The sequence below is a fragment of the Saccostrea cucullata genome, unplaced genomic scaffold, assembly GCF_032062105.1.
Source record: "Saccostrea cucullata isolate Sc308-1 unplaced genomic scaffold, CSIRO_AGI_Scuc_v1 ctg381, whole genome shotgun sequence".
NCBI classification, from domain to species: Eukaryota; Metazoa; Mollusca; class Bivalvia; order Ostreida; family Ostreidae; genus Saccostrea; species Saccostrea cuccullata.
Genome location: NW_026925537.1, coordinates 162,924 through 177,903, shown reverse-complemented (window position 1 = coordinate 177,903; position 14,980 = coordinate 162,924). Strand labels below are relative to the sequence as shown.

General features: G+C 31.9%; 1 protein-coding gene and 1 long non-coding RNA gene across 7 annotated transcripts in view; one reads left to right on the top strand and one right to left on the bottom strand.

Annotated features, from left to right (window-relative positions):
• LOC134269153 (nuclear hormone receptor HR96-like) overlaps positions 1-14,980 on the top strand; it is a 92,135-nt gene that overhangs the window by 51,126 nt on the left and 26,029 nt on the right. For all 6 annotated transcript variants that reach the window (XM_062751373.1, XM_062751375.1, XM_062751378.1 and 3 more), the window contains one exon: positions 9,046-9,083. In XM_062751373.1, the coding sequence (XP_062607357.1) occupies positions 9,046-9,083 (38 nt within the window). The remainder of the gene's footprint in view (positions 1-9,045; positions 9,084-14,980) is intronic.
• Positions 1-14,980, bottom strand: part of LOC134269154 (uncharacterized) — a 33,935-nt gene that overhangs the window by 11,875 nt on the left and 7,080 nt on the right. The window lies entirely within an intron of this gene.

Sequence of the window (14,980 nt, the reverse complement as noted above, 5' to 3'; positions counted from 1 at the left end):
TATATCTCGCGAAAATAAGGTGTCGCTAAAATTAAGTGATCTACAGTACTTTTCTCTTCCTTTGCTATAAGTACAAACCAGTAGAGCTTCAGTCTCGACAGAGACTTCTGGTTTGTGTGTGTGGTTCAATTATTGAAAGTTCTGACATAAGTAAAAGTTGGCATTTGACTAGACACCTGTAAAACACAGAACAGTACTACATGTAGTAGCCACTTTTAAAACATGGAACAGTGCTTTGCTTTAAGAAGCCTATCTACTTTTGTTAGCTCACCAGGCTTGCCAAATATAAACAGTTCAATGGCAGAGTACTGAAGGACAAATCAGGGGAATAGGAGGAACCTACCGTTGTTGTACCTATATTGATAAGTCCAATAGCATGAGCAAAGTGATATACAAGCAAGATATATTGATACATTTTGAAATTTTATCATTAATATGTACCTTTTAGTAATGAACCTTTGTTTTGGAGCCAGGCTTGTGTCTGTAGTGCAGTCTCAAGTCCTTTTCCTGAGTATCACTTTTCACATCATGTTTTTGCGGACACCAATCGCCTTTCCTTTAAAAAGAAGTGAATAGTTGAACACTTAGTATTTATTGACTGTGACTATAAATATGAGCATGATTGTTTCATTTTGTAAGTGTTAATTCGCTTTGCAGAATAAGCGTGTTGACTATAAAATGTTTAGGTGTATAAAGCTTATTGGCATTCTACATGTTCTTTCTCAGCAGTTTCTATCATCAATATGGATGTTGCAGTTCGTGATCAAGTAAGAAATTTGGATAACCGTGTTTCCCTGAGCGTCTGTACAATAATTGTTTACTGATATAATTAATTATAACTTATCAGTTTGCCCGTTTGACTTTGTCAATCTGTCTGTCTGTTTAATGAGTTTAGGGGTGTTTTAATTAAAATGCTATTAGTAAGTATGGAGACTTCAAACTATGATTAACTATACACCTGAAATATGTTGTTTAACAGGTTTCTGTGAATACCACTATAAATTTTTGTAGTTCTTTTTATTTTGAAATTATATTTCTTTAACTCTTTGAATTATATTTATAGAAACAATTTGTCACATCAGTTCATTAGGACCTATAGACTGAGTTTACATATATGATATGGATATTTTGGTACTTAGTATATCACTTACTCCTTGTCATATACTTAATGTATTTGATATGTGAGTTCACACAATTTGTTGCATTTTTTTGGCCATTGGCATTTTTAAAAAAAGAATTTTTTGTGCATTTATAAGACCTCTATCACTAGAATTAAATAGGACTAATTTTGAACATTTCTCAGTCAACAAATTTAGAAAATTATTTTATTGCACAAAATTTCAATACATTTTAATGTTTAATCAATAATAAAATGAGAACAATGTTTGGTATGGTATATGCATGTTTCCTTACACATCTGATACATAAGGGATTTGTACCAGTCACTGATCTTGGGTATTGTGATATGTTACCTGTATACTGCATAATGCTGTTTTGGTGTATTTACGAAAGTATACATTATGATAAATATATGTAAGACTGTAAGAACTCCAAAGTCAGATGATCAGCTCCAAACCCCGTTGGTTTGACATGCCAAAGTCCGATGGTGCAGAAAAACAATCAATGTCAATTATGACCTCATACTACTTAGCAGCTGCACCAATTTACAATGCAGCTAGATGCCAATGTCCGATGGTTTTCTATAAATGTTAGGTGCAAGACTATCCAAGAGTCAGTCCATTAATTTGCAAAGACTAACCCTTATCAGACAAGTGGTGTGCGAGGACTAACCCTACTTTCTGTGGTGGGTGCAAACAATAAGTAAAATCGGTAAAAACTGTATAGGAGGACAAATACTCAATTGATATGGTTTTGACTGAATGACAATGGGTCAAGGATTGTCATCGGAATATTGGGATATATCATAAGCATAGATTGTTTCTCCAAACAACCAACATGCCATAGGACTTTAGGGTGACCATCAGACTCTGGTTTACGTACTGACATCAAACCACAGCATCAGGGTTTGGCACAGACCATCAGACTTTGGCATTAAGGGTAGGATCTCGGGACTTAAGGACTAGGATGGTCAATAAATGGGAGTAGGATCCCAGGGCTGAGACTAGGATGGTTAATAAATAGGAGTAGGATCTCAGGGCTGAGACTAGGATGGTTAATAAATAGGAGTAGGATCTCAGGGCTGAGACTAGGATGGTTAATAAATAGGAGTAGGATCTCAGGGCTGAGACTAGGATGGTTAATAAATAGGAGTAGGATCTCAGGCCTGAGACTAGGATGGTTAATGAATGGGAGTATAGGGGCAGGGGCAGTTTATTAAAGGGATTATACAGTATTTTCAAATTTATAAATTTGAATCACTTCATGCAAAGTTTTGGAGTGTTTGTTCAAAACTGATCAATGTTCATGTAACATGTTTTTCACAATACCCAAAGACCTGCAATTATAAAATGAATTTATTGCAAAAACAAATGTCATATTGAAAAACTTGCTCTTTTTATAGAATTTATAATTGTTTGTTTAAATTGACAGCACACTTGTAGACCACTGTTTTTCATTCATCATCAATGTCAGGACTAGTTTCTTATATTTATACTAGTCTTGTAACAACCAATCAATACATTTATAGCCATGTAGAGTAAGTGTGCTACTTGTAGTTCTAATCCACATATGGCTATAAAAAAAACTCAATGACGCCATACTTAATTAAATTGTCAATACTCATTTTCTTTTATAGTTACCCCGAAAATGTTGGGTTTGCAAGTTTTCTGAATTATGGGTTTCTGTTTTCATGAATTCATCAAAAAGGAAATGTTCAACTTCTACAAAGCTGGATGTTTTGGGGCAAAATAACACATTTGATTGATTAGTATTGGTCAATACAGAACAATGCAACATAGTAACACTGACTCTTCAACAGACCTAGAGTACTAAATATAAGTAACTATGCAATGATGAAGACAGGAAATGGGAATAATTCTTGTCACAGTTCATCCCCAAGTTGTAATTAAGGTTGAAAAGTAAATTTTTCATTCAATGTCATTTTATGTTAACTTACTAAATTATAAGAACTAGGTACACACAGTAAAACATCCACAATGGCTGGAATACTTATCATAGTAAAGTTCTGTTTCATTACAATACCCTTTAACAGAGACAAATGACTGATCAGCTTGAAAACAGATTTGGCATTATACTTTATCTGAGTACCGTATATACTCGCGTATAAGTCGGTTTTTTGGGAGTTAAATTTTAGACCAAAAGTCTATGTCCGACTTATAGGTGAGTCATAAAAGGATTGGCATTTTTCTGGTCGGCGAAACGTAGTATTCTATAAACATGGTTATCTTGAATAAAGTCTGGATATATCATATCATTAGGTTTTATGTATTCTAAGATTAAACGTAAAGTACAAGTATTTATATACATATATCTAATACTTTTTTTTATGCGCCCGAATTTTTCGGGGCGCATATTGTTTTTGTCCTGTCTGTTTGTCTGTTTATCTGTTTGTCTGTTTGTCTGTCTGTCTGTTGTCAACTTTAACCTTTGCCAAAACTTTTGAACCGTAAGAGATAGAGACTTCATATTTGGTATGCATACTCCTCTAATAAAGTTCTTTCAAATGACATCAAGGTCAATGACCTTGTGACCTTGACTGTGACCTATATGCTAAATTTAGCTTTTTCAACTGTTTGTCATAACTTTTGAACCATAAGAGAGAGAGACTTCATATTTGGTATGCATACTCTTCTAATAAAGTTCTTTCAAATGACATCAAGGTCAATGACCTTGTGACCTTGACTGTGACCTATGTGCTAAAAATAGCTTTTTCAACTGTTTTTCATAACTTTTGAACCATAAGAGATAGAGACTTCATATTTGGTATGCGTACTCCACTAATAAAGTTCTTTCAAATGACATCAAGGTCAATGACCTTTGACCTTGACTGTGACCTATATGCTAAAAATAGCTTTTTCCACTTTTTGCCATAACTTTTGAACCATAGGAGATACCAGGGACTTCATATTTAGTATGCATACCCCACTAATTAAGTTCTTACAAACAACACTTATGTCAATGACCTTGTGACCTTGACTGTGACCTATATTTTAAAAATAGCTTTTTCGAACTTGACGCCGGGCGCATAGTGTTTCACAAACACATCTTGTTTTATCTTAAGAATGCATTATTTATTTTTAGAACATTTTAAAACATTAGAACATTTATTAGAAATTGTCATCTGATTCTGACAAAAAGTTGGTCCGACTTATAGGCGGGTCAATGGCAAATCCTCGCAAAATAACCGAAAAAAATACAACCGACTTATAGGCGGACCGACTTATAGGCGAGTATATACGGTATGCACTGCAGATTAATTATTTTACCAAATTCCTCAGCCTTGAATTTTCTTCTCCTTGATGTCTATCACCTGATTTGATGCACAAGAGCAATCAATTTTAAACCTAAGCACTGCTGACAAATAAGTTGGTGTAACAAAGGTTAGAACAATAATTTTTAAAGTTGGCAACAATGATTAAAGTAAAGACAAAGAAGCTTCGAAATGGGTTCAATAAAGCTAACAATATTTAAATTAAGTGGTACATCATGTATGTGAAATCAAAGAGATCGATTTAAGTGTGAAAAAAAAGTTATCAGTTTGAAAACTAGTGTGATCAGGTTTTTTTCTATTTGTTGAAATGGAGTCATAGTCTAGCTGCCTTAAATGTGATACATTTTTTATCTGGATTGTTCAAAATTTGAGATCATATTGCATTAATAAGGAAAAGTCGGTCAAGCCGTCTCATTTGATTTTACATTTAAAAAAGTATATGTGTACTAAATTCAATGATGCAATATATTCAGTATAAAGTAAGAGGGCTTTATGTAATTTTATTTACAATCAACTCTGTTGAAATTTGTTTTTAATGAGCTGGATTTTTTAACTAACTTCAAGAGTTCTGTAAACCCTGATTGAACATTCAGAATGCAGTTAATAGCGTGAATAAGGAGTTCTAAAAATAAATAAGTTATGGCGCTTAACACAGTAGGATATGTTTTTATTTGTGTTCTTTTGTAATTAAGATGTATAAAAAATATAATTTACCCTTTATGTTTGATTGCATGCAAATATGATTATGTGCACTTTTGGGGGAATGAGAAGTCTGGATTTAAATCTTGCAAATGAACCCAAGATCCTAAATTAATGCAGCTCTTTTTTTATATTCTGCGTCTTTATTGGCAAGGGAAATGGGTTAAAGTATATGAGCTGAATATTTTTTAAAGTGCTAGCGATTCATCAACTTCTACAAAGTTGATGATAATTAGATTAAAGCTTTTCAGATTCGACATTACACAACATTACACCTAGGTTTAGACATTTTTCTGCTCAGACCTATCGAGTTTGCCTTTGCTAGAGTTAGGTACTCAGGTGAATAACTTCTTGATCCCTTTAATTGTTTACTTCTCTCAGAAAATGTTGAGATGTTTTAATGGATTTTGTCTTTTTGAGCCTTAAAAAAAGATTGGCAAGTGAAGCATTTACTGATGGTTTCTAAAAGCTTTAATTTAATCATTACTTTTATAGGTAAATGTTTTGATATATGAGAAATGAACATGCAAATTTAGGCTCTCATTAAAAAAGTTTAAAAGTTTTACTTTAACATTGCATGAGTATTAATCTTATTGAGATGGTTTCAAGAAGATAAATACTGAAAGATCATGGATTAAAATTTAAAATTCTCAAAGAATATACTGGGAGAATGATAATTAAGAATTAATAACATCAGTCATATTTAATTCAGTATAGTTTAAATTTCAATTTTTTGGCTTTACTGGCAAACTACAATGGGGCCCATTCGATGAAATAAAATTTTGAAAGAAATAACTTGTTCAATATGTACATTCTGTTTTAAGTAGAATATACTGTGAGGTTATTCAGTGTGTTGGACTATAGCAGCAGTGGAATTCTTGATTATGAACAAATATACTAACTTCCTTGTGTGTTTCAATCTAGTGACCTTAAGATGTCTGTTCTGAAACTGATATAGGATCACATCTGAAAGGCTATAAGATAATACAGTCCCACTTGTCTAATTGCTGAAATCTTGCCTATTTTGATGAAAACTTGTGAGTCCCTTCTTTGGATTGCTGTCTTTATTCAGAATATTGTTTGATCAGGCAAATTTGTATATAATTTTTTTTTTTTATGAAAAATTTCCCAAATTTTACTACACTACTTTTTAATTAAGATTTTTTGTGAGTCACTAAGTATTTGATGGTGAATTGTTGTTCAAAGTTTATCATATATATGACGAATAGACAAAGTGATTATTTATCAATTAATGTTCAATCCCACATAGGATATTAACAATCTATTGGAAATGAAGTTTTATTGTGACAATTGATGCAGCAATTAATTTATAGAAGTGTTAATTATTATTTGTATGTAATAAAATAACCCCCTTTCTCTTAACCAGTAAATAATCTTGACTTAATACTAATTCGCAAATAACTTATTATTTGAAGTAAGTGCTTGAAGGTGATCAAATGCTGCAAACTTCTGCAAACTGTTTAAAACAGGGAGTGCAGTGCTACATGGTAAAAATCTCTTCTGTAATCAACACGGGGTTGTTGACATGTAAAAATGTATGTATATAATACCTACGTGAATTTGTACACACAATCAAACCTCATTTATCACATACTTAGTGGAACTGAGGAAAAAAATTGAAAGATATTCAAGTATAATTTGAGATATCCCCTGTGAAACACTAAAAGATTTTTTAAGTGGTTTGGACTTCCATTTCACTTAGACATATCCATAGTATTCAAGACATCAGTGGGTTCAAGATAGTGAGGATCAACTGTACATATATAAATAGTTATATATCATACACTATATAAAAAAAGGTACATCATGACTTTATGTAATGAACAGATTAATAACAAACAGCACCAGAAGTACTTGTAATCAACACAGATGGGGTTTTTTTTGGGGGGGGGGGGGGGGGGGGGGGGGGGCAGTTGTCTGATTCATTAAGGTTAAATCTGCAGCTTTTCTGATTTAATTGTGCTAGAAATTATGTCTGTTGGCCTAAATTATAAGCTTCAATATTTTGGTTAAAAAATTAACAATGATCATTGCTTTACTTTAGAATATTGCAATTTAAAAAAAATAGGTTTTAGCTACATATTACTCACTGGGATTTTCCCCTTTGTTCAGTGAGGAACAATGTGAATGTCTCGGTTATACTCTGTGTATATTATCTTCTTTAACTCAAGTGGAAACTTATAAATAAAAGTGAATTTGAATTGAAGATGACATGTTTTGCTTCAGCAGTGTTCTAAGAATACTTGTTGTATGGCATTGCTAATTGACTTCATAGCCATCACTGTAAGTGGAAGAAAGGAATGAAATTGTTCATTCAGGTCGTGCTTATTTTGATGGTCAAGTAAATTATATATACATTTAAAACAGCAGTCTAGCTTTTGGCTGACCAGCACCATGATATTCCACATGTAACAGGTGACTGATTTAAAAGCGTTCCTTAACGACCCTCATAAATAAATGAAGAGGCTTCATTGCTGTATATGTATAGACTTGAGTTGACATGCATTATTCACAGGTCTACAGGCACCTGCTACATACTGAAGACTTCTCCAAATCACAGATTTAGATTTACAGTGTGACATATTGACCAATTTATTTGTAACATATTTTTATAAATTAAAGTATCAATTTTTTTGGTTTCATCTTTTTTCACATAAGTATATCAGATCTACCTAGTAAAATACCCAATTTGATAAATTGGTAATAGGACATGGCTTTGCTATAAAATTATCATAAAGGATGACAGGGGTTAATTTATTCACCACAGAAAGATTTTTTTATATATTGGATGTATGTTTGTGATATTTATGAAGAGTTATTTATGTATTAAGAAGAAAACAGAATCCATATTCAGCTTCAGAGGAATATGAAATTTTGAACAGACTTTTTTTTTTTTTTAATTTCATATTATATATTTTGACCGGTGAGGGAAAAATTTTGTAGCCATAATTGCAGACATGCATTTAGTAATCTCATTTCATTATATGATTCAGAAACTGTTTTGATTTTAAGTGTCCATGAATAACATACCCTGTTATAATATTAATTGGTATTTTAAAATATTTTTCATTGATTATTGCATGACCACAATAAAATGAATGTTCGAATAAAAAGAATCTTATGGTCAAATTAAACAGAAACTATTGGTAATATTCTTCATTGAGTATAAGCAGATATGATCTGTCTGCAATCTGAATAAAAGAAAAAATGAATGCAATAGTATGTGATGGAGCTGCACTTGGAATATTTTTTTTAAAGATCAGAAATTTTGTCTTTAGATGTTGATAAATATTTCAAGTAAAGAAACTCACTGTATAAAAAGTGGATCCATTTCACATTTTTTTTCCTAAATGAGTTCCTTCAAAATGATTTATTTCAACCATTCATATACCCACCCACAATCTATAATTTCAACAAAAGTACAAGTCAGTTTAATGTTCATTTAACATATTTTAAATTGCATATTTATTTATGCAAAACATTACTAATGGTAATTGATGGATAAAGTGGCACTTTATTAATTAAGAGACCAAAGGTACAAGTCAACCCAGAAAATAACCTACAGTATATATATATCCATCATTTCAATGAGATCCCATTGGCATCAAGTGTTTTGTCAGAAAATTGACAAGGATCTGCATATTTAAACACTGAATAAGGGCAATTTAAATTAATATGCTGATATCATTCTGGGAGTACATTTGACTCCCAAACAATAAGATCCACAAAGGCTATAAAGTTTATCAGCAGTCATTGTCAGTTTTATAAAGAGGGAAGTAATGAAAATTAAAAAGCAGTTATTCAAGGGTGGTTTACATCTGATACTATCTTCGTTTCCTAATAAGCCACAAAGTGCATGTCTAATTTAATTTCACAGCAAGGTATTTGATTGTTGTTCTTTTTTTCTGTTTCAGTATCTTTATGATGATTCCTCTGTGAAGATGGATCTCAGGTATGTTATAAACACACACACTCAGAGAGAGAGAGAGAGAAAGAGAGATTGTAACAAAAGGGAGATAAATGCAATTTAGAATTAAGAAAAATACCCATTGAGGAAATGGAGTTATCCTTCTTTGCTTTTTTCTCAAGGAAAATAAATTGATCTGTTCATCTTTATCCTCCACTCAGCAAAAATTTAGTTCCTTTTCAGGCTCAATTTACATTCATTGATAATTTCCATATGCCCATAAATATATCTGCATTCAGATCTAATTTGATAGGTAAAAATGGTTTCTTCCTGTTGTCACATACTTGACAACTATTAGTTGACAACTGAGGTCAAATACCTAAGCATCTATTGACAAGTCAAGTTGTTGGTCTGTTTGAGGAAATATATACAGTGAAAAAATCAGAATGAGTCACTTTGGCACATGGACATTTGCGATTGTTTAAAAAAAAACACATACTTTTATTGGAGATGACATAATTTTATGCAGATCTAAGCCAAAATTTTAGTAAAAGATTAAAGATGACAATGTTTTTGGTCTGACTGTTTGTTAATTAATTCATTTATAAAGTACATATCTTATAAATATTATCATAAATAATTATAAACATAATATATTATAATATTATACTTTCATGTAAATTACTTGAATCTGATTCGTCGAGAAACATTTGTTAAAAAACACTATTACCCGCTGAATAAGGAAGCCACGCCCTCCTGCATAGCAACAGTCAACATTGCTTGACGACGAGTGATATTCCAAAAAATAGCGACTGCGCAAAATTTATGCGCGCACGGTTCACTGTTATATGTATTTGTATATAACATTCAGTATAATATAATAAATATTGCATGTAGTTGAGTGTAACATTGAAAATTCTCACCCCTGGAAAACCAGTGTCAACCTCAGCTGCCCCTCGGTTGAAATGGTTTTCTTGGGGTGAAAATTTTCAATGTTACACTCAACTACATGCAATATTTCTATACTGTTAAATCATTTGTGATTTTTGGTGGCTCAATACTTGTGGGTACCTGTCATCCACAAATTAACGTCATGAATCCATAACATATATAGTTACATCATATTTCCTTTTGCAGATAAGAGAATACACCAATTTTAGTGAATTTACTTCCCCCAAGAACCTGTAAAATTTCAGCAATCAAAAATTATTGACAATTTCAATGATTCCATGGTATTATAAAAAATATTGAATATTGATAGTTTGATAAGGCCAAGTAAAACTTTCAAGCTCATAAATGTTTAGATGTGTACATTGTAAATGGTAGACTTGGGAAATCCAGTTTCAAAATAAGGTGAGTACGTAAATGTTATCCCAAACTCAATGGGGCCAAGAAAAAAGTTTTATTTATCAAAGAATTCAAGATATTGAAAGAAAAATGTTGTTGGGACTCCCAGCTCACTCTGACTTGGATTTTCGAGATATCAATGTTCTAGATAATATTCTCTAAAGTTCATTTCTGAGATTTGGATTCATTTACCAAGTCTTTAATACTAGTACGTGACAGTCTTGTTTTTTTTTTTTTAGGTAAAAGTTGTTTAAACCCATTTATGTAGATGTTTCTTTGAGCCTTTATCCGTACAGATACAGTGTAATTTTCATTAATTATTCATTGATTGTCAAAATAAGTTTTGTCTTGTAGATATAAAGACAAAATGATGTAATTATCTTTGTTAATTATTCATCAGAAAAGTTCCTTTCTTTCCCAGGATATGTTATATTTTTAAGCTGGTGTAATTAACAGAATAAAATTGCAACTTGGCGGTTCATTTACAATGCCTATACATAATTTACTAAACAAAAAGTACGTGATAGCCTATTCTTTCACGGAGTTGCCACATATTTCCTCGGAATGAAGTTGAACACGTTTTCATACTAAAACAACTTGTTTATTGGCGACAAAGATCACGGGGAAAATTGTGTTAAGCAGAACGAGGTGATGAATATGTATAAGTCATAATAAGGATAGCAGTGTTTGGACATGTCTGAATCACATCGCGTGTAAGCTGGTTCCTAGCCCAAACTGTCAGCACTTTGAAGCGCTTGTTCTTTGTGATGCATATGAGGGTCATGAACAGGGAACCATACTGCCATTAGTGGCGCGAGGACTCTTGTACCATATGTGTCAAATGTACTGTTCTGTCGTAATTGTTTTTCTTCAAACGGTTCCAATTTTGAGTGACATCATATATGATAATGCCCAAGCTAAGATTTTATTTTTCATTCTAACATTGATATTTGCATGAATATTAAAAAGTTTTTTTTCCCAAATAAATGTGGTTATGGAAGCATTGTTATAAAGGAAAATAATTATCAAAAAAAACTGACTATTCTAGCTATTTTATTACATTGTCTGTAAAAAAGTTGATAAATGCATGTAAAGTCTTGCATAGTGGTGTCAGGTACTTAAATGATTGATGCTTTGCTGGTGATTTAAATGCTTTTTAAAACTATAAAGAGACTTTTTAAGACATTTCTCATGATAAATAAAAAATATATAATATATCTGATATACAATTTTTTGCATACTTATTAAAATTAACCTTTCATGAAGGCTTAATATATGCTGTTTTCTTTTTTGTTTTGTTTTTTTTGTTGAGATATTGCAGTTTTGCTATTTGAGTGATTTCATATTTGCCAAAAAAAAAAAAAATTATAAATATAAGGTCTGTTATAATTAAGCCCTGTGGTATATTGTTCAATTTTTTCCCTATCAAAAAATCCTAAATTTGTGAGTTAATCATTTTAAACCGGTTTAAAAAATTTGCAACTCTATATTTATATATACAGAAGCTGTTAAAAATGATTTCTTTCCATATTTAAGATGTCGAGAAAACATGACAAAACAGTTGTCAATAGCAGTTGATGATAAGGTGATATTTTCTTCAAATCAAGCCAACAGTAAAAAAAAAATGTAAAAAATACAAAGAATGAAAGCACCCGAAATACTCTCTGGGTGAAAAAATCATAGCGGAAAAAATCGGGAACACAGATCTCATGTGTTGCATTTTTAACTTGGATAAAAATCTTCAATAAATGTTGTAAAAAATTATTTGAGTGCTTTGTACTTTTGTAATTTTTGTTTCAAAAAAATTCACTGCTCAAGAATGGAGTAACAAGCCTCAGATAATAAAAGGCATGGCTGTTGCAAAAAAGAACAAAATTAGATTTTTTTGAGAGGGGCTGGGAATTACTTCAACATAGACAAAGATATATATTGAATGCTGGCAAGCTGCAGCAGTAATGACATTTGTTGATGAATGTATTTTATATTACATCAGCATACAGAGAATTCTAAGAATGTTGATTGAATCACTGCATGACTTGCAAAGAGATAAGATTACATCAGAGAAGACCAGAACTACACTAATTGTTAAACATATCTGCCAGCGTCAGAGGCTTTCATGGTCAGTGCTCACCCAATATAAGAGTGCTCAGATAGTTTACTTGGAAGAAAACTTTTTCTCTAATTTTTTTTCTTTACAACATACATATTGCCTCAGTCTAAAAATAACCATTTAAAACTAACTGTTCCCTACTGCTGTGCATTAATCTAGTGCATTTAGACATCTTATAATGTTAAGGGTGAGAAAATTTGTAAAAATGAAGTCAGCAGTGACATTTGAACTCTATAAACCACCGTACTTATATTCTAGCTGACAAAGCATATGAAGCAAAAACAATTTAGAGAGAAATTATGTCTTGATTACCAATTACCAGATTTGAGAATTTTGTTTATGTATAGAAGTATACAATTGACACATGAGGTCATTAGATGATATATTACAAAGCAATACATCTTTCTGGGTTCATTTCCTCTCTGTCTCTCTTTGACAAATCATGAACCACAAGGTAAACTGCCTTTTATCTGTGAACCTTTGTTTTCCATTTTGTTAGTACTGCTGTACTTACTTCATAGAAAAAACAAATATATATACCCATAGTTCCACTGGATTGGACAATTGTTACAAATTAATTCAAATATAGAATTTTCAGGAAACTAAGTGTCTAGGGTCCAATGTCCTTATAACAAAATTAGGAATTTTTATATAAAGTACTTCCAGAACGATGCGAAAAATTAACCATTTTCTGCAGAGTGCAGTTCTATTTTCATACTTGGTAAATATTATTATAACTCTCACCGGCGGGCAAGACAATATTCAAAAGTCCAATAAAAAGTACACATACAGTATTATCGAATTATTCCTAATTCAGATTGATGAAACTAGACCCAAATAGGACAGCATTTAGAGTAGGCAATGTAGCTTCTATATATGTGTAATCAAATTAACTTCAACATCAGATAAATGTGTGATGTCTGGCTCCATATAGAGAATAAAATGCTGTTCATTTTGCCATAACAGCTTTATCTTACTATATATCCTGCCCACTGTGCATTTATCGGGAGCAAGTCCGTCCATATTTGAAAAAAATGTTACCTCAAACTGTATTTTATAGTGTGTCCATTTGGACTGATTCGTTTTGACTAATGAACTGAGTGGACTCCCAGATGTACTGCTTTGGTTATTTCTGTAAAGGTTAGACACTAACTGGGCAAAGAAAACCCTAGTGGGCAGCCATTCATTCACTTAATCAATTCAGATGACTTTTTTCGTTCAATGACATGCAAGGGAATTCAGAATTGTTAAACCAAAGGTCAGTGCTTTACTGGACAGAAGTCGGAATTTTCAGTTGGTAAGAGACAAGGAAATAAAAATCTGGATCAGTCGTTTCTGTGTGTCGTTTCATTTTGTAGGCCATTTAAACCTTCAAGCAAAAAAACAAAATAGAAATGGGAAATCTATATCCTAATTTTTTAAAAAAAGGATGCAGGGTTATTCAGGATAAGTATTGAACTTTCATTGATTTTGGGTGTAGAACAATCAAGATAAATTACACAGTGCCGATGTTTAAGCTTTTCAGATGCACATTTTCAACAAAGAACATGTGGGACAGCTACCATACCATTTGCCAATTAACGTATTATCTTTAGTTATAAAAGCTTCTGAATTGTTACTCTGTCTAATAGGTACTTTAATAAGAAGATCCTCCTTTAAAAACTTGACATATACTATTCTCTACACACTCTGTAAATTAACGGGGTTCCATTTAGAATGGCTTTTGAGAAGTCTTGGGACTTAATATGTTTATACTTACAAAAAAATAAGTTGCCACAGAAACAAAAGAAAATATGTCGGTCATGCTTGGATGTAGGTACAGTCAGCGATTGCAAAGTGAGGGAATCCTACGGTGCCCTCATTGACCTAGAATTTATTTTTGGATCTTCTCGGCTTTTTGCAGCTTAAGCCATTTTGAACCTTATTATTAAATTTGAAGAAGAAGTGCAAAGCTTCAGAAAAATATTGCTGTGACCAAGTAATAGAAGGTGACATTTAGTACATCTAAATTTACGACTAGTGAAAAGAACAAAAATATTTATTTTTAGAAATGTTTTCTTATCGGTTTAAGAAAAATATTGTGAGAATTTGGGTGGTTATAATAATTCAGCTATCAATCAAACTGGTGGGAATAATATGAATTAATTTATTGAAGAGCAGCGGGCTTTCATTAGCATTGGATTCACTTTAATAGCATGTACAGTACAGAGTTTATCTGTTCATTTCTTTTTCTTGGGCGTTAACATTTATATGGAATTGGAATGATAAATTTGAGATGATCTCGGCAGTACATTAACTGTACTATTAGGGCACAGATTTGGTTTTGATTTCAGATATGCTCTCAATCTTTGCGAAAAAAAATCGTTAAAGTTCTACAGTGATTCCATTTCATAATCATACGATTAACATGTCTCCAAAATCTCCGTTTTAGTATGATAGATGCCGTAAAATATTTAAAATATAAATTAACTTCCACCAAAAAAAA